Raw genomic sequence first — 27,195 nt, forward strand, 5'->3', positions numbered from 1 at the left:
TTGGAGGCAGGAATTGAAGGTCAGCCTTGTCTACACTGCCAGTTTCACTAGGCTACATAAGGCTCTTATCTTAAAAAAGAAAAGAGAAAGAGAGAAAAAAAAAAAAAGAAAAAGCCAGGCAGTGGTGGTACTCACCTTTTAATCCCAGTGTTTGTGAGGCAGAGGACATCCAGGGCTACACAGAGAAACCCTGTTAGGACAAAACAAAAAAAAAAAAAAACAAAAAAAAAAAAGGAAGGAAAGAAGAAAGAAGGAAGGAAGGAAGCAAGCAATGAAAAAATAGGGTAAAACAAAACAAAACACTAAAGTAGTATGATGACACTTTAAACTGCAATCATTGTTGCTTTGCTAATTTTTATAGAACTAGACATAATATATGTTTCATAAGATGATATTTCAAAATAGTTTACTAAGATGACTTGTAATAGTCCTTCCTCATGGAGAAACTATTAATATGCTATCTACCTAATGAAAACTGGTTAAGTGTGACGGAAATATTGACTAACTTTCATGTCTTTTTAAATGGTATGTTTCCATCTAGGTAAGGAATGAAAAGCCTCTCCAAAATAAATAAATAAGAAAAAAAAAAATCCCAGTATCCCATTCCCAGCCTTCTTCAAATATTTAAACCAATACATAACATAGCTTCAGCTATGGTTTAAACATAGTTATCAGAGTCTTATCAAAATGTATATATAATAAGCTCAGTTGGTTATCAGTATGAGAAACTTAGTATTGAATAAAATCTACGATAAGTTATTATTTAAATTCTTTCTTGTTTTTTTTTGTTTGTTTGTTTGTTTTTTTTTGGTTTTTCGAGACAGGGTTTCTGTGTGGCTTTGGAGGCTGTCCTGGAACTAGCTCTTGTAGACCAGAGATCTGCCTGCCTCTGTCTCTAGAGTACTGGGATTAAAGGTGTGTGCCACCACTGCCTGGCACTTAATGATTCTTAACAACCTTTTACATGATTTCTTCCCCATTCATTTCTGTTTTAACCTAGACATCAGTAGCTACAAGACAAATTGAAGGACATAAAGAAAAACACTAGAAGGACGTTAAGACAGCAAGATAAAGGCAACAGAAAGGACTTGACAGCAAAGGTTTGCACTCAGAGCCCAAGAACTAATGGAAGTGGTATTGATTCTTACTAAAAGGCCCATCATAGAGATCATGCTCTGATACAGAATAGAGCCTTACTATGAATATTTAAAGGTCAAAATATTATGAAATTATTTTTCATAGCCAACGTTTTCTTTTTTAACTTGGCTGCCAAGCATACTTAAATCACTGATGAAAGAAATTTTTAGAAAAGAGGTAGTTTAACAATAACATAAAATCTAGGGACAGCAATAGAAGGTGTCAAGAAACGCCATGTACAAAAGCACACAAAGAATACACAGGGCATAGGAACAATATGAAACTGAGCCTGAGCAGATGGTGCAAAAGGAATTGCATTGTAAAGAATGTTAATATATATTTTTTTAATTTTATGTGTTTATTCCAGTGCTGAGGGACTGAGCCCAAGGCTCCAGCTCCATAAAATATCTTAAAATAGGTAATTATTAGCTTTCTTACATGTAGTTATTTTATAGATCACAGTCTATAAATGTTCATAGTTCTAAGTAAAATCAGAAGATATGTTCAATTAGCAACATGCCTTTATAGGTGATGAATTCTTTTGTTTCCCCAATTCTAGAACCTAAGCTTTTGGGACTAGAAGAGATTCTGAAAGCGAATATTTCATTCTTTTCTGTGTCAGGTATCTTTTAATCTGTGAAAGCCAAAAATTCAGTTTTGCCTCAGTAAGAGAGCTTCTGCATGGTCCTCTTGCCAAAAAGCACTGCCTTTGTAAAGAATTCACACAAAGGCAATAAATAAATAAATAAATAAATAAATAAACGCCTTGAAAAGTAGAGTAATACTGAGAATTCATTAATATCATCACAACTACTATCACATGCCATCTTTTCTCAGTTCCTTTTTCCTAAGCTTTGCTGTTTCCCTCTACCTATGTTCTAGGCCTGAACAGATTTTATTCGGATATAACTGGCTGACAAGATTGTGGGATTTTTTTTATAGTTTATCATTATTTGTTTACCAGACACTTTGCTGAATGCTTTGCAAATATTTTACATAATCCTCACAACTGTAAGACATAGCAATGTTATATCTATTTTACAAATGTAGAAACATGCCTTAAAGGGGTATGTATACTACTCAAACGTTAGACAGCTAACACAGAAAATACTTGAAACTAAACATGTAACTTACCCATGAAATCATGTTCATTTACATTTGTAAATCTTTTAACCCTAAAGACCTGGATCACAACCTAATGCTATCATTTGACACACATACCGTTACGAAATTAAGTCAATCCCAGTTTCCTGAAGAATGAAAAAGATAATAGTACCATTTAAACTGTGAGCTAACGTATATAAAAACTGTCTAGCACAGCGGCTGTGGATCATTGCGGTCCATTACTATTTTTAACCCCGCCCTACCCTCTGTGATTATCCTGAGGCGGCCACCAAGGAGAGACAGTGAAGCAAAAGTTGCATTAGGTCAAGTGCATTAGGTCCAGCACTAACGGTCACTTTGCTCCGTCAAGTTTCTGACTGAAAAACAAATGCCACCGCACTTCCTCCACGGCCGATGTGCAGTGAGCCCGAAGCACTGGGCAGACTTTAGATGCCAGTACAGGTGCAGGAACTGCTAGGACTTCACGCAGTCCTGACTTTGCACCGAATTCGGCATCTCCTTTTCCCAAACCATGCAGCCTCTCCTCCACCGTTCCCCCACACGACCGGTTCGTCTGGTTCACCAATCTCGGCTCGCTGAGCGGGGCTGAGATATTGGAGCATGTAACCCTTCGCCCCACCCTGTCCCTCCACGGGGCCCGCGGATCCCAGGCTGCGCGGTCGGTCCAGGTGCGCGAGCTGCAGGCCCAGGAGGCGCTCGCGGCCCAAGGCTGACCCCGAGCCCGGAGCCTCGACTGGCCGCGCACACGGCACGCGCCGCCCGGGAGCCCCCAGGGTGGTCACCGGAAGCCCGCGGGAGCACTTTCAGCGCCCGGGCCCGGCGGGCCGAGCGGCGCGAAGCCTGCGGGCCCTAATTCTCGCCGCCAGAACCAGCCCGCTTCCCTAGAAGCTGCAGGCTTGGGCTGGGCCACACAGCTCCTGAGCTGGGAGAAGTCAGGCACTCACGTGCAATGTCGCCTTAGGAAGACGAGTGAGGGTGGAGACCCAACAGAGAGCACCGCAAGGTGAGGACAGCGGGGGCTTTACTGGAACCTGAAGGCTGGCCCGCACAGGGGCGGGGCTCGTGGGCGGAGTCCCGGAGCGGGCCGGGGCGAAGGCGGGGCTCGTGGGTGGGACCAAGAGTAAGTTTTGCTTTTGGTAGAGAACTTGTTCCCCACCCGGTTTCACTCCAGTTTTCTTGGCTGAGCCTCTGCTGGCTGACGTTTTAAGACTTCTCACAAAACCCAAAGTTGATTTTAGGCATTAAAATACCAGATATTGGGGCGGGGGGGTGGCTCGGATGTTAAGAGCACTTGTTTTTGCAGAGTTCCCAGTTTGTGGCTTACAAACATCTGGAACTCCAGAGAATCTGATGTCCTCTTCTGACCTCCAAGGAAAGCAGGCATGTATTCATACATACATACATACATATATATATATATATATATATATATATATATATATATATATATATATATATCCAGACAGATAAGTTCTTAAGAATGAAATACCAAATCTTAACCATCTTTCTATGCAGTGGTTTCAATGTGCACATTCCCTGAGTCATTTTACATGCTTGATTTATTTAAGCATCACAAAAGCCTTGTTTGTAATGTGTCTAGTACTGTGCACCTTTTCATAAGTGAGAAAAGTACAAGTGATTAATATGAAATGTGGTAGGTAAATAGTTGTTCTATTTGCCTAAAGTCATCTGATGCACTACTCTCAAAAAGCCTATGGTGATGGGTACTCAATGTCACATCTTCTACTGCCCTAATTCTCTCAGCCGGAACTGCCCACTCTGGTCAAGAATGGCATAAAACTTCTGCTCAAGAATGGGATAAAAATAAACAAAACAAAAGAATAGTAGTTACCACAGACCTGGAAAAAGTTACTTTACTTAAACTGATGAGAAAAAGGGGGTGGGACGAAGCGCTCAATAGAAATAGCCAAAGAATGGAATATGTATGATATATATGCTACCAGAGGAGGAAAGCAATTCCAGTCTTCCCCAGCAGTGAACCCTGTAAGCTACAGTAATGACTAGCCTGGAAAGACATGCCCACTGTGCAATAGTGGCAGGAGTATCTTGGGACTAACCAACCAATTGCTGTTTGGATTTAAGTTCCACTCCACAAGATGAAACACATACCTGGCACCTTTATCAGTTCAAGAACTATGGCCAGACAGGTCATAGGCTGTAGGCGGGAGCCTAGTACTTCTAAATGTACAGAGTATTAAACCAACTCCTAATGACTTACTGTTAAACCCATAGATGAATGCACCTCTCAACTTTCAGCAGTGATTAACAGAGTCCCACAAACAGCCAGAGCACAGAGAATAAGAGACTAACAAAAGTTCAGCCCTAAGTGGGATGTCTGTATCATACCCTCTCCTCCCAAGACCCAGCAGTAATGATTGAAGAAGATAGAAAGGGAAGAATATAAGAGCAAGGGTTAGTAAGTAACTACAAGGAAACTGTTTTCTGGGCCATTTCACATGTGAACTCACAGCAACTGTGACAGCATGAAAAAGACCTGCAAAGAGCTCAAGTTAGGCAAAATCTCAGCATGGAGAGGTGCAATGGCTGAAGTGCTGGGAGAAAGAGTTGGTTTCTTTTAAGGGAGTTGCCTGCCCCCCCCATCTACTCTCAACATAGAAGGACCTGACATAAAATGTAAATTAGATCTGACCTAGTCACACAAAGGAAAACATTCAAAATTCTTAGTGTCAATGAGAAACTGTGCTGACCACCCACCTGGTCATTGATCTTTATCTCTTACTTCCTCCTTGCTTGCTGGTCATGAAAATTTCCATTTGACTTTCCAAAGCAGGACTTTGCATGTTTATTTCACTCTCCACAAGATGCATTGTCCTTAAAGATCTTCATGACTCGATTCTAGGGGTATTCAAAAGTTTGGAATGAGTTTTCTCTGGTCATTATCCAATTTAGGATTTCAGTGTTTGGCTGAGGTAGTTATGCAGTTATAAAGTACTAAATGCCTCGCTTGAACAAGGCTCTGTGTTCAATACTTAACACTGAAAGGGAAAAAAGAAATAAAATGAAATTGTAATGGCTCACAGGAATATATTTATAGCTCTTCCTCACTCATCTTCCTAGTTAGCATTTATTGCTATCTAGTATTTTACAATTGCTTTTTACTTTTCTTAGTAATAGAAGAGTAGGAGGCATATTACTTGAATAAAAAAAAATAAACAGTTTCAAAAGAGGAGGAAATGACACTCCTAGCTCCTAGTTACAGGTGGAGGAGAAGTTTAATTGTAGCCATAATAAGGCTGTGAAGAGCACAGCCAGAGGCATCTGGAAATGTCCAGACTGAACAGGGCCATGACAGGTGGGGAGTGTGGGAGCATCAAGAGAGCAAAAGAGAAAAACCAGGAGCCAAGAGGCCAGGAGCAAACCAGTAGACCAAGAAAGAGGTCTAGCCAAAATGGCTGAGTTATCTAGGGAAGAGAAGCTGGGGTCAGGGGCCCATCCCAGTCCTTGGGCTATAGTGTTTAAGGTACCAGGAGAGGTATACCAGCCAGGATAACCCTGTAACAGAGTCTGCTTTGATATGTTAAACAGCACCTCAGTTAGCCATTTGTCTGGGTTTGAGGCCTAACATGATATGTACATGATACATATTTTTTGAATAAATGGAAAAATTGAGTCATACTTTATTGTAAGTGAAAAATCAGAGTCATTGAAATTACAGTACAATGAAAGCAAATGTTACCAATATCCTAAAGATACTCCAGACAAACAAATAATCACAAAAGTAAAAGTGAAATTATGAACTAATAAATGAAAACATACTTAGGTGGAATCAAGAGATGCTTCTGTAAGGAAGTAACATACTGAGAATGGAAAGAAAAATTGAAATTAGCCAGGTAAGAAAGTGTGGTCACAGGGGGAAAGGAAAAAGGTATGTGGTAGTGGAACATGAAGGAATACTGGCAAAGAAAACATCTTGTAGTGAAGGCTTCAGCTCATTGTAGGATCAAAAGGACCGTGAGACTGAAACTTACTGAGACATATGCCTTGTAGTGGGAGGAGGAGATGGGGAGAAGAGGAAGCCAAAAAGACATGGAAAAGGTAGCAGATAGTGTAGTTTCTGTGTGCCAGGATAATATACCAATGACACACTTAAGAAGGGGAATACATTTCTGATATGCCTTTTATTTCCTTTTTTCTTACAGGGCCAAGGCCTCACACATTAACACTCTACCACCAAGCTACAGCAACCGCTCTTTAAGTCTGTTTCTTAAGTAGATCCATTCATGCTAGGAATTATACTGCAGGGGTACAAAGAACCTGGGTTCAAAAACATGGACAAAAAGTAATCCTATCTTGCCAATAATAGGACAAAAATCTCATCAAAAGCCTCAGTGTGCAACGGAATGCAAAGGATGTAGCACATAATATTTCTGTGCCCCCCCCCAAGAAAATCCCATGACTGGAGTTGACTTAAGGAAAATACATAGTGCAGGAAAATGAATCTATCGTCTCCTTCAGGCAAGGCAAGCACTCTACCATAAGCTATATCCCTAGTCTCTAAACTGATGTTGCCTAACAATGGAAAACCAAATAAGGATGCCAGAAAATTTAAGATGCTGAGCTAAATCTGAATTTCAGATAAACAAGTTTTTCAGCATCAGTATGGCCAGTGAAATATATTATTGGGGAAGCTGTGCATGCAGCTGGGTTATGGAGCCCTAGCCTAACAAGCACAAGGCCTGGGGGTTATTCATAACAACAACAACAACAACAACAACAACAACAACAACAACAACACACACACACACACACAGAAACCAGAATTCACTGTAGCTGAGACATCAGAGATGTAATTTCAGCATGAACAGGGCTTCCAATGGTGTATAAACATGTTACTTAGCAATATTTCACTAAGCCAGCAGTTGAGATATGTAAAAGCAGTTCCTTCTATGGAAATGACTAGGATTCAATAGAAGTTTAGAAGGATATACATATTTTCAATATATTGTATTTTTATCATTTATTTAACATATGAAAGTTGACAAAATTTTATACATTTATTAAATAGGGTATGATGTTGTGGCATGTATACATGAGTATACTTTTATCAGAAAATTATAGTTGATCTCCCAGACAACTAGAGACCAATACATTAAAATTTGGAATATGAACTAGAATGTAGGACTGAAGAGATTGCTCAGCAGTTACCCTTTGTAACTCTACTTCCAACTCCAAAGATTCTCATTCTCTCTCTCTCTCTCTCTCTCTCTCTCTCTCTCTCTCTCTCTCTCTCTCTCTCTCAAAACTAAACAGAATGTGTCTTGTATATTTGCCACAGTTTATTGACATCTTGCAGGTTCTACCTCTCCATTATCAGGGACACGAGCATGCTATAATAGAAAAAGCAATGTCTTATATCTTTGCAGCTGGGAAACTTGGCTTGAATACCAGTTTTATACATTTTTTCATCGGCATGAGTTACTCTGGGGAATTCAAAATCATGATAATGAACACTTCTCATTTATAAAATTCAGATACTAGCTACACCTAATGATGATTAAAAGAGATAATTTAATGACATACTGATCAAATGACATGAAAGGTCTCAGTACCACATTGCACTTTTAGCAAATAGGCATCAGTTTAAGGCAATAAATGTAAGTTAAATTATAATTTCATTTTTTTTGCCATCTCTAGGATATAACTACTCAAAAAAGCACTGGGATATATACCTATTTGAATTTTTTAAATGAAGGGTCTAATAGTCATATCCTGTATTTCAGGCTAGACTCATATTCACTGAGTAAGTAGCCCAGACTTAAATTCAAGGTAATAGTGCTGGGATTACAACAACTAACTTTTAATTTTCTTTATTGAGACAGTGTCTTCCAGATTTCACCCAACTGATTATATAGCTGAGAATGGCCTTGAACTCTTGGTTATGCGTCCATCTCCCTAGTGCTGGCATTATAGGCATATGACTCCTGTCTTATGCAGTGGTGGGGATTGAAAACAGGACTTCATGCAAGCTAGGCAAGCACTTTGAAAGTCTGGCTATGGTAGAATCCCTCCCCTTCCTAGTATCTCTTGACTCAGACCCCGTGGGGCTTTGCTTTCCTTCTCTTTTTTGTCAGCTCCCCAACTTTAGTTCCCAGCACCTCCAGCCTCTGGATTTTTTTTTTTTCTCCCTCTCTTCTCTGTATGTGTGACAAGTTAATTCATTCAAGCATTTATTTTCAAAAAGGACCATAAGTGCCAGGATTCACTTTACTTTTGAAGACTTTTAGAGAATTATAGAAAAACTGCTTTCAATCACCTTTTCTTTTACGCATACATTATTGGGTCAACTTCAAAACTTTTGAGTTCTGCTCTGTTAATTTACACGTTCACCAAAGGCAGGAAAGCTCCGGCAAAAGTTACGACGACAGCCGCCCCTGGCCAGAGGAGGGCTCTCTTGCTCGCAGGAGCTGGCTGCGCGCATGCGTCCCCCCCCCCCCCAGTTAATTCCGGTCCCTGGAACCCGAGGCCCGGAAGCTACGGGCGTGGCGGAAGTGCAGGCGGGGACACTGGAGAGCAGTGTGCCCCACGGGCCTTTCGCCCCGCCCCGTTCTGTCGGTCAGGCTGGTGCCCTGTGAGTCATGGCGCTGTCCTCGCGGCTGTGGCGCCTTCTCCCTCTGCGGCGCGGAGCCCACCTCGGCGTCTGTCAACTGGCGAGGCCCCGGGGCAGCCGTGGGCACTGTGGTGCCCGGGGATTCCTGGGCTCCGAGGTAACCCGCTGTCCCGGTCCTTCCCCGTCCTCTGCAGGGCGTCGGGGGTGACCCCATCTCCAGGTTCGGAGGTCCCGCATCCCGGCTAGATGTTTTGGAGGTTCCGCCTTGCCAGCCTCCTCTGAGACAGCTGGGCTTGGGGCAGAGGGGTGCGTCCTCCCTGCCCTTCCTGTCCGAAAATACAGCCGGATGGTGAAAGAACTTTGACCGTTGAGAAAGTCGCTTTCTGCCAAGCCACCGAGGGTTACGGCACTCAGGTTATTACCTCAGACAGCCGAGCCTAATGGCTCAATGGTGGAGTTCCCGCTGCTAGAGACTCCGAGGCGGGACGTTTGCAAATTCAAGGACGAATTGGGATAGCGAGCCAGTTTAAGGCTAGTCTGGGCAATTCAGTGAGCCTCTGTCTGGAAATAAATAGTTTTTTTTTTTTTTTAAAAAAAAAAAAAAGGAAAGAAAAAAGCTCAGTGTTACAGCCCTTGCCTAGCACCAGGGAACAAAATGCTTGTGATGTAACTTTTGATTTTTCAATAAATAAGAGAATTTATTGAACTGAAAGTAATTATCCCCGAGTTTCTTGGTTTCTATGTATGTTAAAGCTGTCTGGAATTTTTAAAATCTCAGTTCTGATATTTTTATTAGACTGGTCATGACCCGCTTTATTCTTGAAAAGGAATGTCTTCAGTCCTTAAAATATATTTAACTATTTGGTTATTTTAAGCCCTAAAATATGCCTTTAAATACGTGCTTAATACAAATTCTTATTTGTGTTGTATGTAGGGTAGCAATCTAGGTTAATCTGGCTTAATTGACTGTCTAGAATAAGATCTCTCATGAGATTAAGTCAGGCTTTCAACTGTTGAGGTCTCATTTAAAATCTCAGGATTTTGTTTAGTTTTGTGGTTGTGTTTGTTTATTTTGACAGGGCCTCCCTAATGGCTAAGGTTGCATTGAATTTAATGTGTAGCCCAGGTGATTTTCTTGCCTTAGCCTTCTGAGTGCTGGTGTTTCAGGTGTGAAGATTACCAGCAACTTACCTTCCTTCTTACTTTTTAAAATTATTATTATTTAATTTATGTGTAGGGGTATTTTTCCTGAATGTATGTCTGTGTACCAAGTACATGCCTAGTGCAGGGGGAGGCCAGAAGAGGGCATCAGATCCCCCCTGGAACTGGAATTATTATTAATGGTTGTTAGTCACCCCATGGCTGCTGGGAATTGAACCCGGGTCCTTGGGAAGAAAGAGCCCAGTGCACTTGACCAATGAGCTATCTCTCCAGCCTCTTTTTGTTTGTTTTACTTTGAAAACTCAGTTTCTGAGTTCTGAGGCTAGAGGAGGAAGTTCTTTGTCCATGTTCTCCTGTGACAGTAGGCAGATCAGATATTTTCTCCATAAAGCTGTTATTGCCAGCACACACTGTAGCTGACTTTCCCCAGGGTGGGCAGGGGCTCAAAGAGGATAGCTGAGAGTATCAACTTTTTGGTCTTCCAACCACTTAATCTTGGAAAGTAAGGAGGGCAGTAAATCCACAGTATATGTAAAGGAGAAATATCACACAAGGGATAAATTGCCTTCTTTTGGGGGATGGTGGTTTGAGACAGGGTTTCTCTATGCAGCTTTAGCTGTTCAGGAATTAGCTCTGTAGACCAGATTCACCTGCCTCTGCCCCCACCCCCAACCAAGTGCTGGGATTAAAGGTGTGCACTGCCATGGCTTTCAATAAATTGCCTCTGACAATCACATTCAGAAAACCTTACAGAAGCTGCTTGATCCTCTGACACCCTTCAGAACTGAGTCCCCAAAATTGTTCTATGACCTCTACATGTCATCTAGATTCACATCATACAATAATAAGTACAAAATTGAAAAACCTTATGAACTGTTGTATTTCTGATTTTAGTGTAAGAGTATAGGAAACCAAATAAGGCATTTAAAACTAGGAAGTCATTTCAGTAGATTCTCATTGAAAAAAGAACAGTGTTTGGTCAGAATGGATATGCAAGAGTGAATGCTACAGAGATCTTGGTGTAGGATGGGTGAGAAATGTGGCTTGAATTTAAGTGGGAATGTAAGTAGGCAGATGAATTCAAGGCGTTTTATTACGATTTCATGGTAGAGGTTAAGAGAAACCCTGTCTCCTCCTCAAAAAAAAAAAAAAAAAAAAAAGAGTCAAGGAGAATTCTTTACTTTTTAGCTGAAACAGCCCAATGGATGGATGGTGGCACTGCTTAGTGAGATATGATGTGAGGGGAAGGAGAAGTGAGTTATATTTTGGATTGTATTAAGAGGGCGAAGTTGAAGCCGGGCGGTGGTGGCGCATGACTTTGATCCCAGCACTGGGAGGCAGAGGCAGGCAGATCTCTGTGAGTTTGAGACCAGCCTGGTCTACAAGAGCTAGTTCCAGGACAGCCTCCAAAGCCACAGAGAAACCCTGTCTCGAAAAACCAAAAAGAAAAAAGAGGGCGAAGTTGAGATGTAGATAGGTAAGTAGCTCAATAGATCTGCCAATTACCTTTTGAACTTGCAGCATGTAATGATTTGTTTTGTTTTTGAGACAGAGTCTCTCTTTGTATTGCTGGCTGACCTGGAACTCACAGAGATCCATCTGTCTCTGCCTCCAGTGTGCTGTTACTAAATACAAGCACCACCACAATGGACTTATATATAATTGTATTTTTCAGCCATGGTAAAATATTCAAAATATCCAATATTACACTAAGAAGGAGGCCTTGTATCCATCGCAGGGGAATTCTAATATTTAAGAGGAAGATCCTCTGGCAATAATTACAAAGAAAGGGGGAAGAATTGTAACATATTCCTTTCCATCTAATGATTTTTTTTTTAATTCTGGCTTTAGAGTTGGTCAAATTAACGTTGAAGAAAAAATATTTTGAGAGCATACTTCTTTTATATAAGCAATGGTTTTAAAAATTGTAATTATATTTTACTTTGTGTTCAGATGTATGCTAGAGTGTACATGTGGAGGTCAGTGGAAAATTTGTGGGAATCTGTTTTCTCCTTTCATCTTGTTGGTTCCAGGGATTGAATTCAAGTCATAAGGCTGTGGTGGCTCATGCCTTTATTTACTGAGTCATCTGTCTGGTTTCCTCAAGATATTTTTGTTGTTGTTTAAGAACTCATTATAAAAAGCATTACATCTTACTTTAGAGGTACAAGGTGACGTGGCATATTCTAGCTGTTGGATACATTTTTATTTTATTTTCTATTATCATTATTATTATTATTATTATTATTATTATTATTTGGTTTTTCGAGAAAGGGTTTCTCTGTGGCTTTAGAGGCAGTCCTGGAACTAGCTCTTGTAGACCAGGTTGGTCTTGAACTCACAGAGATCCACCTGCCTCTGCCTCTGCCTCCTGAATGCTGGGATTAAAGGCATGCACCACCACTGCCCAGCTTGTTGGATACATTCTTAAAGTTATCAGTGTCTTGGAGTTATCTGGGGCCTTTGATTTTAACCGTAGGAACTTTATTTTTATCTACTTTCCCAGAGATAAAGGGTTGTGTATTAATCAGACTGATAAGAACTCAGCATATGAACTGTCATGTCAGTTTATGAATTTACAGTGAGAAATATATGGTGATATATCCACCTACACAAAGTTGAGCATTCTAAATGTGATATTTTTCTCAAATTACAGTAGTATATACAGCTTTTCTACTGTGTCATTACCTGTGGATTAGTAGGATACTAATACTTAATAGTAAAAATCTTGGTCTTCCCACTAACATCACACTTTATAAACTTGGCATACCCTCTCCCTACTCCAACTTTTCTTCTCTACTTCCTCCTTTTTTTTTTTTTTTTTTGGACAAGATATTGTGTGTCCCAGGTATATAGCCAAGGGTGACTTGAACTCCTCTTCCTCCTCACTCACCTCCCTGGCTGGCTCTGTGTTTATAAGAGCAGCACCAAGCCCAGTTTATATGGTGCTGAACAGCCAACCCAGGGCTTCCTATGCCTATGCTAGGCAAGACTTTTCAAACTAGTCTACACTACTAACTTGTCTTTTAAAGTTAAGAATGCGTCCAGAACATGAAATGCTATTTTGCTGTTGATTTGTTTTTAATTTACTGGTGCTAAGACCTTGAGTATTCATTTTTTTAAAAAAAAATATTTATTTATTTTATGTCTTCACACACACCAGAATAGTCAATCACATCCCATTACAAATGGTTTTGAGCTACCATGTGGTTGCTGTGACTTGAACTCAAGACTTCTGGAAGAACAGCCAGTGCTCTTAATTGCTGAGCCATCTCTCCAGTCCTGAGTATTCATTTTTGACGGAACATTCTGTAAATTAGAATGTGGTATATTTCCCCCTTTCTAGTCTAAGACCATATCACAGGTTTAGATGTAGATTGAATATGGATTGTGAGAAAATCTAGATGAGTCAGTGACTTTTTGTTTGTTTTTAAAAACTGAACAGTAGGCTGAAGAGAGCTCAGTGGCAATTGTTAAGAATACTTGATGCTCTGACCCTGTTTCTATTCCCAGCCACCTTTAGTGGCTTGCAACCTTTGGAAATTCTAGTCAGTTCTACAGGATCTGATACTCTCTTCTGACCTCTGCATGGCCCAGGCATGTACATACAGCATATACATACTTGCAGGCAAAGCACTCATACACATAAAATAAAATGAATGAGTCAAAAATCAAAACAAACAAAAAAGGGAACAATTAGGAGAATAAAGTTCCCATTTACCTTAATAGGGAACACTGAGAAGAGAAGATTTGGTGGGAAGAGTTTTGTCTTAAAATTCCTAACACACTTTATGTAGAGACAGATGTTGACTGAGTTTTGAAGTTTAGAAGACACATCCAGGCTAGAGATAGAATAAGGCAAATCTGGCGTTTAAAACTGACAGGAAATAAGGTCACAAATACAAAACAGAGATCATATAACAGGTAAGGAAACATTAGGGATGAATTAATAAAAAAAAAAATAAGGAACAGTCCTGAGACAGATAGAAATCCAAGACAATATTTCAAAAACAAACTGAACTGGTTTTTCTTTTTTGGTTTTTGTTTTGTTTTGTTTTGTTTTGTTTTTGTTTTTTTTTTTTGTTTTTGTTTTTTTTTTGTTTTGTTTTGTTTTTTTTTTCAAGACAGGGTTTCTTTGTGTAGCTTTGGAGCCTATCCTGGCACTGGCTCTGGAGACCAGGCTGGCCTCGAACTCACAGAGATCTGCCTGCCTCTGCCTCCCCAGTGCTGGGATTAAAGGCGTGCACCACCAACGCCCGGCCAAACTGAACTGTTTTAAGAGTAACAAAACACAATGCTGGGTAAGTACATTACAAAAAGGATAGGTTTGAGCTGATGAATGTGTTTATTATCTTGATTATGGTAATGAAAATGTGTTTCCCCAGTTTATAAAAGTCTTAAAATTGTATCCTCAAGTATGTAGTTTATTATATGTACATATTCCAATAAAGCTGGTTTTAAAATTTAGTATCAACTAATAACTTGTCTGTTTTTATATTTAGAATGTGTTTTTCTAAGAGGTAATAATTGGCTGTCAAATGGTGTTGATATGTCAAAGTACAATGAGAATTCAGAATTGACCACAGGAAATATACAGTGATTATTCTACATTTGAAAATTGAACTCCCAAAATGCTTCAAAATTCAAGGCATTTGAGTACCATAGAATTGGAAATTTCACACTGACATCTTGTAACAGGTCCAAGTTAAAACACAGGCACATTAATAATAATACACAAATTATTTTACAGGACCTGTGTACAAAGATTATAAAAACCTTAAGTTACTTTCGTGGGTGTACCAGAGTCCTATCCACATGATTTCTCATTGTACTTCTGCAAATATTCCAATATCTGAGAAACAAAACAGTAACTAGGTGCCATTAACTAGAATGCCATTCATAGGGTGGTTTGATTAAAAGTGGATTTGTAGTTTGTTCATGCCTGTCCTTTTGGACTATGAAGGTAGGGGGGGGTCAGAAGTTCAAGGTTCTTGGCTACTTAATGAGTTCAAGGTCAGCCTGGGCTACCAGAAACACTGTCTCAAAAGAAAAAAGTTATAATCTCTGTGGGTTCAAGAGAAAATGGTAACTAGGAAGTGGAAAACAGGGAAACAGGATGGAGAACTTTTTGAAAGAGTTGGGAATGGAGATTAAAATGGGATTTAAAATCAAGGGGAAGTGTGTTGAATTTTTTTCAGTACTGAGATAAACATAGATCTCAGAAGTACTTTACCACTGAGTCACATATTGGCCCAAGGTTGTTTTCAGAAGGAAAAAAAAAATTAGCTGGAACCTTGTAATCTCATCTCTGGAGGCAGAGATAGGAGGACTAGGAAGATATTCAAGTACAGCTTGGGCTACAAAGTAGGATCCTGTCTCCAAAAGATTAAAAAAATTACATGATGCTTTTTAATAAAGGTAGCAGTTTGTTTTTAATTTGATCAAATGATTTGACAGAAAGGAGAAAATGATACTGTGTCAAATACAGTGATGACTTGTAGGAGTGATATGTGTTTGTCCTTGTAATTGGTCAAAATAATCAGGTTGTGGGCATATAAATTAATTTCAAATCTGTTTGTATATTTTGTTGTTTGAGACTGGGCCTCAGGTCTATCCTAGTTGGCCTTGAACTGAAACTTAGCAACTCTGTGGCTGAGACTGACTTTGAATATCTTTCTGGTCTGCCTGCCTCTGCGTCCTGAGTACTGGGACTATAGACATGTGCTACCATACCTATCTTAAAAATGATTATTCATTATCTATTTAAAAACTATGGGGTCTTTAGACAATATCCTCACCGAGAACTGTTTGGGTTTTTTTTTTGGGGGGGAGGGAGGTTAGGTTTTTCTTCAAGACAGTATTTCCTATGTAGCTTTGGAGCCTGTCCTGGAACTCACTTTGTAGACCAGGCTGGCCTCGAACTCTCAGAAATCTGCCTGCCTCTGCCTCCTGAGTGCTGGGAAAGGCGTGTCCCACCACCACCAGGCTGAGAGCTGTATTTTCTTATGTGTAGTAATTATTATAGTTTTCAGCTTGTCTGTAATTAGTATTTGTTATGTGTTTGTTTAGAAGATCATTGAATTAATTGATAAATTTATTATTAATATTATTCCATATAATTTATAGTACCTATGTCTCTGTAAAAGATTTCTATAATAATGTGCCAGTCACCTTTGCCATATTAACTAATCAATTTATTCATTAATTCATTTTGAGGTTCTTGAAACAGTGCCTTGTGCATGAGGCTCTACCCCTGACTTACATTCTTAGTCTACAACTGACCTTTAGACAAACTACTACTTCCATTACTAAGATATACTGTATGCAAAGTTTGAAATAGATTTACTAAGAAATTGGCAACTTTTTTTTTTTTTTTTTTTTAGCTCCTAGCATTCTATAATTACTTGCTCTGGAGGTGGGAGAAAAGGGATATGTTTTGTTTGGGTTTGCAAATTCTTCATGATTTCTGAGTTTCATAATTTTAATATATTATTTTCTCTAGGTAATAGGAAACACAAGACCTTTCAAGAGAGGCCTTTTGTTCTCAGCCTTGTCTTATTTGAGTTTTGAAACCTATCAAGTCATTTCTCAGGCTGCCGTGGTTCATGCCACAGCCAAAGGTAAGAATAAGCTAAAGATCTTGAAGATTTATTTTGTGGGTAGGTGAATGTGTAACCCTGTGGTCATTTGCCAGAGGTTGATGTTGTGGTTTCCTTTTTGGCTCTCCAACTTTACTATTACTATTTTTTATGTATATGGGTATTATGTCTACATATATCTGCACACCAGAAGAAGGCATCAGATTCTATAGGGGTACAGTTATAGACTTGTGTGTGTGCCATTATGGATGTACCGGGAATTGAACCCAGGGCCTCTGGAAGAACAGCCAGTGCTCTTAACTGCTGAGCCACCTCTCTAGCCACCCCTCTCCAACAGTGACAAAGTCACTGAACTTGGAGCATTGCTTCCCAGTACTGGGATAACAGATGTGTGCTACCACATTAGCTTTTTTATATGGGTGCTGGGGATCTAAACTCCATGCTCATAGCATGCTCTTTATTCTCTCAGTCAATCTACTAATTTTGTGATTTTTCTCATTAGCTTATTTTTGAATGCATAGTGAAACTAATTGTATGTTCTTCTCTGTCAGTGTGTGTGTGTGTGTGTGTGTGTGTGTGTGTGTGTGTGTGTGTGTATTGTATGTGCTTGCCACAGCATGGTAGCAGAAGTCAGTGCACAACCATTGGGAATTCTTTCTACTGTATGGCTAGGGCATCCATCTTAACTTGTCAATCTTGATGGGAAATCCCTTTATCCACTGAGCAATCTCACTAGCCTTCTTTGTAGGACTCATGACTAATTTTTTTTTGTTTTGCATTTTGAAAAGTTTGAAGGTGCATTGTGTATGTTGAATAAAACATAGTAGAAAAAGAATTAATGGCCTACAAACTATGAACTCTAGAGTTATATATAGTAGAAGTTTTGTTGATTTCTTTAGAATGATAAAATGATTCTTTTACTTCTCTAGTGCCAAGTTGTTATACTCTTGATGTAATAAAGCAGCTATCTCTCTAGTCTAGAACTTGGAGAGGAGAATATTTTATTTACAAATAGAATGCAGCTTGACATCAATGATCAGATAACTGATTAAAAAATGGGAAAATTCCATTTCATTTCTTCTTTGATATAACATAGATGAGTAAACACTTTAAGGCTTGTCCATTAAAAAATGTAAAAAATGTATTTAGCCAGTTTATATAGCAAGGTGCAAACTTCAATTTATGGATTGATCCTTTTGTAGCCCTAAAGGAGAATGTGATCAAGGAAGGCAAGTAATTAATACTGAACTGATATTCTTTTAAAGTTCACTTGAGGTTGTCATTATAAACTAGTTATCAGGGCTAGGCTTGATGGTGCATGCAGATCTCTGTGAGCTCCAGGCCAACCTGGTCTATATACTAAGTTCCAGGACAACCAGGGCTAATAGCAAAACAAAACAACATAAACCAGGAACACAAACAAAAAACTGTAGTTGTCTATTTCATTTATATGCAACTATCTTATCTTTAAGAAAAAGAACAATTCAGGTCTGATGTGGTATACACCTCTTTAGGCCTAGTACTCAGGAGACAGAGGTAGATGGATCTTTGTGAGCTCAAGGCCAACCTGATCCATCTAATGACTTCCAGGTCAAACATGGTTATACAGTGAGACTCTGTCTAGGGAAAAAAAATCTCTATATATTTGTTACACTAAAAATATATTTTCAGGAGATAGGCGTTCTTGAGACCCATGAGCTTTGTACGTGTGTTGTAGCAGGGGTGAAGATATATGGGAGGATATGTCTTCTGAGAGCTAGGATGTGGGAATCCTACATATAAATTACTAATATTACAATTAGATGGGATTTATTTATTCATTCATTCTTTTTCCCCCCTTGCAGTATATACATATTTTGGTGAACAGCTAATTTTGTTTTTTGGTTTTTGTTTGATTGTGTTCATGGTTTTTTGGGGGGGGGGTGGGGGGAATGTTGTTCATTTGTTTTAAGACAGGGTCTTAACTCTGTAGCTCTGGCTGGCCTAGAACTCTGTATGCAGAAGAGCCTGCCCATGCCAAGCTAAATCAGTTTTAAAAAAATATTAAATTATCAGGGCATAATGTTGCCTACCTTTAGTCCCAGCACTCAGGAGGTGAAGGCAGGCACCCTGTCTCAAAACATAAAATTAAAAAACAAAAACAAAACAGTGGATCAAGTAATAACGTGTTTATAAGGATATGGAAATTAGTGGCAACATAATAATGGTGCTTTGTCTATTAGATGAATATGAATTAACAAAATGCATTGTTTCCAAGCTCCTGTGGAGTATTTTTAAAAAAATACTGCATGTTTGCACATAGGTTTGATGCATGCGACCCTTCCAGCATCCTAGAGACTAACACAACATTCTGGACCTCATATGATTGATTTCTTTTTTCTTCTTGGGCTTTTTAGGAAGCCAAAAAAAAAAAAACAAAAAAAAAAACAAGAGGAATAAGAAGGTACCATGTACTTGGATATATATATATATATATATATATATATATATAATATATATATATCTTTTTTTTTCTTTTAAATCAGCACAATCCCTGGCAGATCAGTTATTTGACCTTGATCCTGAGTTCAATCCCCAGTACTACTAATAAAATTACTATCTTTCTTTTACATTTTCCAGTTTAATGTAACAGGGTAGGAACCAACAATAAAAAGTTGGCCAAGGGCTGGTTGGTGGTGGTGCAGGCCTTTAATCCCAGCACTTGGAAGGCAGAGGCAGGTGTATCTCTGTGAGTTCAAGGCCAGCCTGGTCTACAGAATGACTTCCAGGACAGCCTCCAAACCAATACAGAGAAACCCTGTCTTGAAAAAAACCATAAAAAAGAAAAATAAAAAAAGAAAAAAAGCATTTAATTGTAGCTCAATTATAGTTTCAGAGGTTTAGCCCATTCTCATCATGGCAGGGATGGCAGCACGCAGGCAGACTTGGTGTTGAAGAGTTAGCTTGAGAGTTCTACATCTGGGTCCGCAGGGAGCAGGAAGAGATAGATACTAGGACCTACCTTGGGTTTTTGAACCCTCAAAGCCCACCTCCAGTGACACTTCCTCCAACAAGGCTATATCTCCTAATCATTTGAAATAGGGCCACTCCCTGTTGACTAAGAATACAAATATATGGACCCGTGGGGGGCATTCTTATTCAGATTACCACAGATGACTGAAGAAAGAACAGATATAGAATATATTCCAAGCCAGTAGAGAAGAAAGAAAATGAAAATCTATTCCATACACCTTTGGGCAGGAAATTACAAAGGAAAGAAACAAAGACATCAGTGTTGCTGGTCTTCAAGTTGGCTTCCCCTTAGATCCCTGCCCACTTCCTGATATGCCTGCCCTTCTGTAGTCCTCTTCCATAATGAACTGGCTGGACTTTGTGGCTAGTTTCAGTCCTATGGCAAAGTGGAACAAATGATAGTATGCCATTTCAAGTTTATTAGGGAGTTTTTCCTGGGCCTCATAATATCAATTTCTTTTTTTTTTTTTTGGCGGAGGGTTGAGACAGGGTTTCTCTGTGGCTTTGGAGGCTATCTTGGAAGTAGCTCTTGAACACCAGGCTGGTTGGTCTCGTACTCACAGAGATCCGCCTGCCTCTGCCTCCCGAGTTCTGGGATTAAAGGCGTGTGCCAACACCGCTGGGCCAATTTCTTTTTTTTTTTTCCCCTTTTTTTATTAGAAAGAAAATTATTTTACATGTCAATCCCAGGTCCCTCTCCCTCCCCTCCTCCCCTACCCCCCCAACGAATGCCCTACCCATCCCATACCCTTTCTGCTCCCCAGGGAGGGTGAGGCCTTCCATAGGAGGTCTTCAAAGTCTGTCATACTCTTTGGGATAGGGCATAGGCCAACCCTCGTGTGTCTAGGCTCAGGGAGTATCCCTCCATTTAGAATGGGCTCCTAAAGTCCATTCCTATGGTAGCAATAAGTACTGATCTACTACAATAGGCCCCATAGATTTCCAAGGTCTCCTTACTGACACCCATATTCGGGGAGTCTGGATCAGTCCCATGCTGGTTTCCCAGCTATCAGTCTGGGCACCAAGAGTTTTCCCTTGTCAAGGTCAGATGTTTCTGTGGGTTTCACCAGCCTGGTATGGACCCCTTTACTCATCAGTCCTCCTTCTCCGCATCTGGATTTCAGTTCAGTTCAAGGTTTAGCTGTGGATGTCTGCTTCTACTTCCACCTCCTGCTGGATGAAGGCTATATGATGGCATATGAATTAGTCATCAATCTCATTATCAGGGGATGGCATTTAAGGTAGCCTCTCCTCTGTTGCTTAGATTGTTAGTTGGTGTCATCTTTGTAGCTCTCCAGACATTTCCCTTGTGCCTGATTTCTCTTTGAACTTATAACGTCTCCCTCTATTATATTATCTTTTATCTTGCTGTCTTCTGTTCTTCCCACAACTCAACCTCCCTGTCCCATCATGTCTTCCTCACCTCTCCTCTTCTCCCCTTCTCATTTTTCTAGTTCCCTCTCCCTTCCCCTCATGCTCCCAATTTGCTCAGGAGATCTTGTCCCTTTCCCCTTCTCCAGGGGACCATGTATGTCTCTCTTAGGGTCCTCCTTGTATACCAGCCTCTCTGGCAGCCTGGGCTGCAGGCTGGCAATCCTTTACTCTATGTCTAAAATCCATATATGAGTGAGTACATACAATGCCTGTCTTTTTGTGATTGGGTTACCTCGATCAGCATGGTTTCTTCTAGTTCCGTCCATTTGCCGGCGAATTTCAAGATTCCATTGCCGTTTTTTTTCCCACTGAGTAGTACTCCATTGTGTAAATTTTCTCTATCCATTCTTCAGTTGGGGGGCATCTAGGTTGTTTCCAGGTTCTGACTATTATAACTAATGCTGCTATGAACATAGTTGAACAGATGTCCTTGTTGTAGGAATGTGCTTCTTTTAGGTATATGCCTAAGAGTAGAATTGCTGGATCTTGTGGTAGACTGATTCCCATTTTCCTGAGGATTTCCAAAGAGGCTGTACAAGTTAGTACTCCCACCAGCAGTGGAGGAGTGTTCCCCTTTCTCCACAACCTCTCCAGAATAGACTGTCATTGGTGTTTTTGATTTTAGCCATTCTGACAGATGTAAGATTGTATCTCAGAGTTGTTTTGATTTGCATTTCCCTGATGGCTAAGGATGTTGAACACTTTCTTATGTATCTTTCAGCCATTTTAGATTCCTCTATTGAGAGTTGTCAATTTAGTTCTGTACCCCACTTTTTAATTGGATTATTTGATGTTTTGAAGGCTAGCTTCTTGAGTTCTTTGTAAATTTTGGAGATCAGCCCTCTGTTGGATGTGGGGTTGGTGAATATCTTTTCCCAAATCGTGGGCTGTCGTTTTTGTCTTGTTGACTATGTCCTTTGCCTTACAGAAGCTTCTCAGTTTCAGGAGCTCCCATTTATTAATTTTGGATCTCAGTGTCTGTGCTACCAGTGTTATGTTCAGGAAGCAGTGTCCTGTACCAATTCTTTCAAGGGTATTTCCTACTTTTTCTTCTAATTAGTTCAGTGTGGCTGGGTTTATGTTGAGGTCTTTGGTCCATTTGGACTTAAGTTTTGTGCATGGTGATAGACATGGATCTATCTGCAGTCTTCTACATGCCAGCATCCAGTAATGCCAGCACCATTTGTTGAAGATGCTTTCTCCATTCCATTGTATAGCTTTGGCTTTTTTTTTTGTCAAAAATCAGGCGTTCATAGGTGTGGGGGTTAATATGAGGGTTTTCAACTCGATCCCATTGGTCTACCTGTCTATTTTTGTGCCAATACCAAGCTGTTTTCAGGACTATAGCTTTATAATAGAGCTTGAAGTCAGGGATGGTGATGCTTCCAGAAGTTCCTCTACTGTACAGGGTTGTTTTGGCTATCCTGGGTCTTTTGTTTTTCCATGTAAAGTTGAGAATCATTTTTTCAAGTTCTGTGAAGAATTGTGCTGGGATTTTGAAGGGGATTGCATTGAATCTGTAGATTGCTTTTGGCAAGATTGCCATTTCTACTATGTTGGTTCTACCTATCCAAGAACATGGGAGATCCTTCCATTTTCTGGTATCTTCTTTAGTTTCTTTCTTTAAAGACTCAAAATTCTTGTGATACAGATCTTTCACTTTTTTGGTTAGTGTTTTTGCTGTTTGTGGCAATTGTAAAAAGGGTGATGTTTCTCTGATTTCTTTCTCAGCACATTTATCATCCATATATAGTAGGGCTACTGATTTTTTTGAGTTAATCTTGTATCCTGCCACTTTGCTGAAGGTGTTTATCAACTGTAGGAGTTCCCTGGTAGAGTTTTTTGGTTCACTTATGTAGACTATCATATCATCTGCAAACAGTGAAAGCTTGACTTCTTCCTTTCCACTTTGTATCCCCTTGATCTCCTTTTGTTGTCTTATTGCTCTAGCTAGAACTTCAAGGACAATATTGAAGAGATATGGAGAGAGTGGACAGCCTTGTCGTGTTCCGGATTTTAGAGGAGTAGCTTTGAGTTTCTCTCCATTTAGTTTGATGTTTGCTGTTGGCTTACTGTATATTGTTTTTATTATGTTCAGGTATTTTCCTGTTATTCCTGATCTCTCCAGGACCTTTATCATGTAGGGATGTTGGATTTTGTCAAAGGCTTTTTCAGCATCTAGTGAGATGATCATGTGGTTTTTCTTCTTCAGTTGGTTTATATGGTAGATTACATTGAAAGATTTTCCAATGTTGAACCAACCCTGCATCCCGGGGATGAAGCCTACTTGATCATGGTGGTTGATTTTTCTGATATGTTCTTGTATTTGGTTTGCCAGTATTTTATTGAGTATTTTTGCATCAATGTTCATGAGGGATATTGGTCTATAGTTCTCTTGCTTAGTTTTGTCTTTGTGGCTTGGTTACCAAGGTAATTGTTGCCTGGTAAAAAGTGTTTGGCATTGATCCTTCTGCTTCTATTGTGTGGAACAATTTGAGGAGTATTGGTCTAATATATTTTAATATTTTTAACTTCAAAAAACACTATAACTTAAAATCTATCAGAATGGGACTGGAAAAATAACTAAGTGGTCAAAAGCATTGGCTGCTCTTCCAGAGGACCTGGGTTCCATTACGGCACCCACATGGCACCTCATAATCATCATAACTCCAGTTCCAAAAGGTCAACACCCTCTTCTGGCCTCTTCAATCACCAGACACACATAAGATGCACAACCGTGCATGTTGGCAAAATGTTCGTGTATGTAAAATAAAAAGAAATTAAAGTAAAAAAATCAAGATAAATAATAAATTGGATACAGGCTTATAGGAGGTGTATATAATAGATACCCTTATAGAAGGCAAAATTTAAATTAGTGTATATCTTAGTGATAACTGAAATTTCCTAGGCTTCAAACTTACTGTGTTTTCAGTGTACAACCAAATTTGGGGGCATTAGATTGTGATTAATGTTTTTTTATTATCAATATTTTATAGCCATGTGTAATTGTTTTAAGAGTTGGAAGGAATACAGTGCCAATAAATTATGTTTCAGATTATCTGTGTAGTTAACTTTGTCTAGGTTTGTGACAGGTTTGACTTTTTCTGTAACGGAATGTACGTGTAAGTTAGATAATAAGAGAATATAGTAAAATAGTGTTTTTAGTTCTGCAATTAGATAGTATATATTATTTTCTTTAAAATGTTGTGTGTGTGTGTGTGTGTGTGTGTGTGTGTGTGTGTGTGTGTGTGTGTGTTTGTGTGTGTGTAAGAGAGAGAAGGTGTGGGAGTGGGGATGGTATATACATTTACCCAAGGCGGACAGGAGAGTGTGTCTGAGACTCTGCACCTAGAACTGTAGGTGGTTGTGAGCCACCAGACAGGTCTACTGGGAGCCAAACTCTAGCCTTGACCACTGAACCGTCCATCCCGACCCTATATCATCCTTTCCTACAGTGCATGGCACTTATTAAGTAACAGCAGCAGCAAAAAGATTGTAGTTTCTGGGCCATAAGTTCCTCATAAGGAATCACTCCTTTTCATTGTTTTTTTAAAACTGTATTCATCCAATTTAGTATCCCATGTTCTCTGGGTTGTATCCTTTGTGGTTTCAGTAGATCGCTTACTATAAACGATCTTGCTTACTTGTTTCATGCTTACTGCTACAATACTTTTATATGGATGGTTCAGAATCTGATTTAAAAGTAGTTTCTGTGTCTGGTTTGGTTAGCATATATAACAGTGGTTTTTCTTATTTTCATTTTATGATTTTGGAAGTTGAAGAAGTACTTGAGCAAGCAGACTACCTATATGAAAGTGGAGAAACAGAGAAGCTTTATCAGTTGCTCATACAATACAAGGAAAGGTAAGGAATGTATGATTTACCTGGGTTTCAGGTTAACTCAAAAAGTTTTTGTTAACAATAAAATGGTTCTTGGTATTAAACTTTTTTTTGGGGGGGTGTGTGGTCAATACAGGGTTTTTCTGTGGCTTTGGAAACTGTCCTGGAACTAGCTCTTGTAGACCAGGCTGGTCTCGAACTCACAGAGATCCGCCTGTCTCTGCCTCCCAAGTGCTGGAATTAAAGGCATGTGCCACCACCTCCTGGTGGTATTAAACTTTTTATATAACTTTTAATGCAAAGTAGTATTTCTTAGAGTTCAGTTTATATTAAGTCATGATTTAAAGTAAATGATTGAAAAGTAATATTTAAATCTCATTGATTTGTGAAAATTGTTTTTATTCTGATAGAACATTGAAATATTTTTTGTATTATGAATTGGTTCACAAAATTATCACTAAATATATTCATTTTCTCATCATCCATTTTTCTTGGTTTTTTTTTTAATGTAATTCCTAATTGGTATAAGATTTAAATGAATTTACTGGAGTTTTGGTTGGTTCTGTGATTGTTTTAGGAAGAGTTTTCAAAGAAACACCAAACACTTCCATTTTCTGTTTAGCTCTAGACTACATGTTTAGGATAGAATGCCAGTATGCACTATTTCAGAGAATAGGGAGGGGTGGAAACCTCAACCCTATGAGTTAAGTATGGCTAAATGACATTTCCATGCATTTACTTATGGAAATATCGAGTTGCTTTTCATCTACTTTTATTAATAATTTCACACACCCCCATTCCCACCAACTTTAGTTGCAACTTTTTCAGTGTGTCTTCATGAGTGGGTTGTTTTGCCATTTGACAGTGCTTATTTGAAAAGTAAACTGTGAGGTATAATTATTCCATGTTACTGAACAATAAATATACTCTTTTAATACCTTTAAGTTTCAACATTTTAAGTGAGTGCTATTTTTCATCCACAAAGGGAAAAATACAAATTAGGCTTATGCACACACACATTTTATAAAAAGTAATTCAAGGTTAAAACATTTTTGTCAATTGTGATTTCTATTTTATTAGTCATTTTTGTTTTATATTGTATTTAAATAATAGTTCTTCAAGGAGTCCAGTGCCCTTGCTTGATATATGTCATACAACATCATGTCAATGAAACTTAGGATTTAGTTTGAGATTGCATTTGTTCAGTCATTCACTCATGTACAGATAAGTAACTATCACATATCATTTTTTTGCCAAATGTATTTGGGGCAAAGGATTTGGCAGTTGCATTTTCAAAGAGTATGATCCTGTCCATAAAGCTAATGTGTTTTACAGTACAATCTGAACCAGTTAGGAGTTTTTATAAAGTACAATGTTAGTAAATCAAGCCTCATGTTTCATGTTGAGCTTCAGGACAAGTGTTTAGAGAACTGAATACAAAAGCATTCTTTAAAGAAGTCAGTGTTGAGCTGGGCGGAGGTGGCATACACTTTTAATCCCAGCAATTGGGAGGCAGAGGCAGGCAGATCTCTGTGAGTTTGAGACCAGCCTGGTCTACAAGAACTAGTTCCAGGACAGCCTCCAAAAGCCATAGAGAAACCCTGTCGCGAAAAACAAAACAAACAAACAAACAAAAAAGCAGTGTTTTAGATATTATATAAAGATAAGTTAATGTTTGCAAATAATTTGGAAAATTTCAAGATTTTAGCTAATAACGACTTTTATGAAAGAATAATGTTAATAATGCATCATATATGATACTTGGTATATCCTAAGGAAGCTAAAAGAACTATCATTAGTGATGTGATCTTTAACAGTTTTTCAGTATGAATTAAGATGGTTTATATCTTGTCTAAAATTAGTGAAGATGCAGAGTTACTGTGGCGGTTGGCACGAGCATCACGTGACATAGCACAGCTTAGTAGGACTTCAGAAGAAGAAAAAAAAGTTTTGGTGTATGAAGCCCTAGATTATGCAAAAAGAGCACTAGAGAAAAATGAATCAAGTTTTGCTGCTCATAAGGTGAGTTAATAAAATGTTACATGATGAAGGCTATGTTGGTCTCTACCTATTATTTCTAACTTATGTGAGAATATTGCTCCATTTTAAAAGACTAGAGACAGGATTGGTACAATTTTGAGTTTGAACAAGTATTCTAACTCCATTAGTATGCTTGATAAAATACTTTTGTGAATGCTTATGAGTGCCTTTTTTTGCAGGGCGGGGGGGGGGTTCTGAGACAGGGTTTCTCTGTGTAGCTTTGGAGCCTATCCTGGCACTTGCTCTGGAGACCAGGCT

General features: G+C 39.1%; 3 protein-coding genes across 3 annotated transcripts in view; 1 reads left to right on the forward strand and 2 right to left on the reverse strand.

Annotated features, from left to right (window-relative positions):
- The window catches only part of Cpne3 (copine 3), a 49,983-nt gene extending 46,620 nt beyond the window's left edge, over positions 1 to 3,363 (reverse strand). Inside the window, exon 1 of the mRNA XM_027403570.2 lies at positions 3,207 to 3,363. The gene's annotated coding sequence lies outside the window, so the exon portion shown is untranslated. The remainder of the gene's footprint in view (positions 1 to 3,206) is intronic.
- A 1,706-nt stretch (positions 3,364 to 5,069) lies between these two features.
- Positions 5,070 to 27,195, reverse strand: part of Wwp1 (WW domain containing E3 ubiquitin protein ligase 1) — a 140,544-nt gene continuing 118,418 nt past the window's right edge. The window contains exon 25 of the mRNA XM_035439975.1: positions 5,070 to 5,139. Coding sequence (XP_035295866.1) covers position 5,139 — 1 coding nt within the window. The 3' untranslated portion in view covers positions 5,070 to 5,138. The remainder of the gene's footprint in view (positions 5,140 to 27,195) is intronic.
- Positions 8,808 to 27,195, forward strand: part of Rmdn1 (regulator of microtubule dynamics 1) — a 37,368-nt gene continuing 18,980 nt past the window's right edge. The window contains exons 1-4 of the mRNA XM_027403575.2: positions 8,808 to 9,008; positions 16,515 to 16,632; positions 24,834 to 24,921; positions 26,760 to 26,919. Coding sequence (XP_027259376.1) covers positions 8,880 to 9,008; positions 16,515 to 16,632; positions 24,834 to 24,921; positions 26,760 to 26,919 — 495 coding nt within the window. The 5' untranslated portion in view covers positions 8,808 to 8,879. The remainder of the gene's footprint in view (positions 9,009 to 16,514; positions 16,633 to 24,833; positions 24,922 to 26,759; positions 26,920 to 27,195) is intronic.

The sequence above is a fragment of the Cricetulus griseus genome, chromosome 2 (genome assembly GCF_003668045.3).
Source record: "Cricetulus griseus strain 17A/GY chromosome 2, alternate assembly CriGri-PICRH-1.0, whole genome shotgun sequence".
NCBI classification, from domain to species: domain Eukaryota; kingdom Metazoa; phylum Chordata; class Mammalia; order Rodentia; family Cricetidae; genus Cricetulus; species Cricetulus griseus.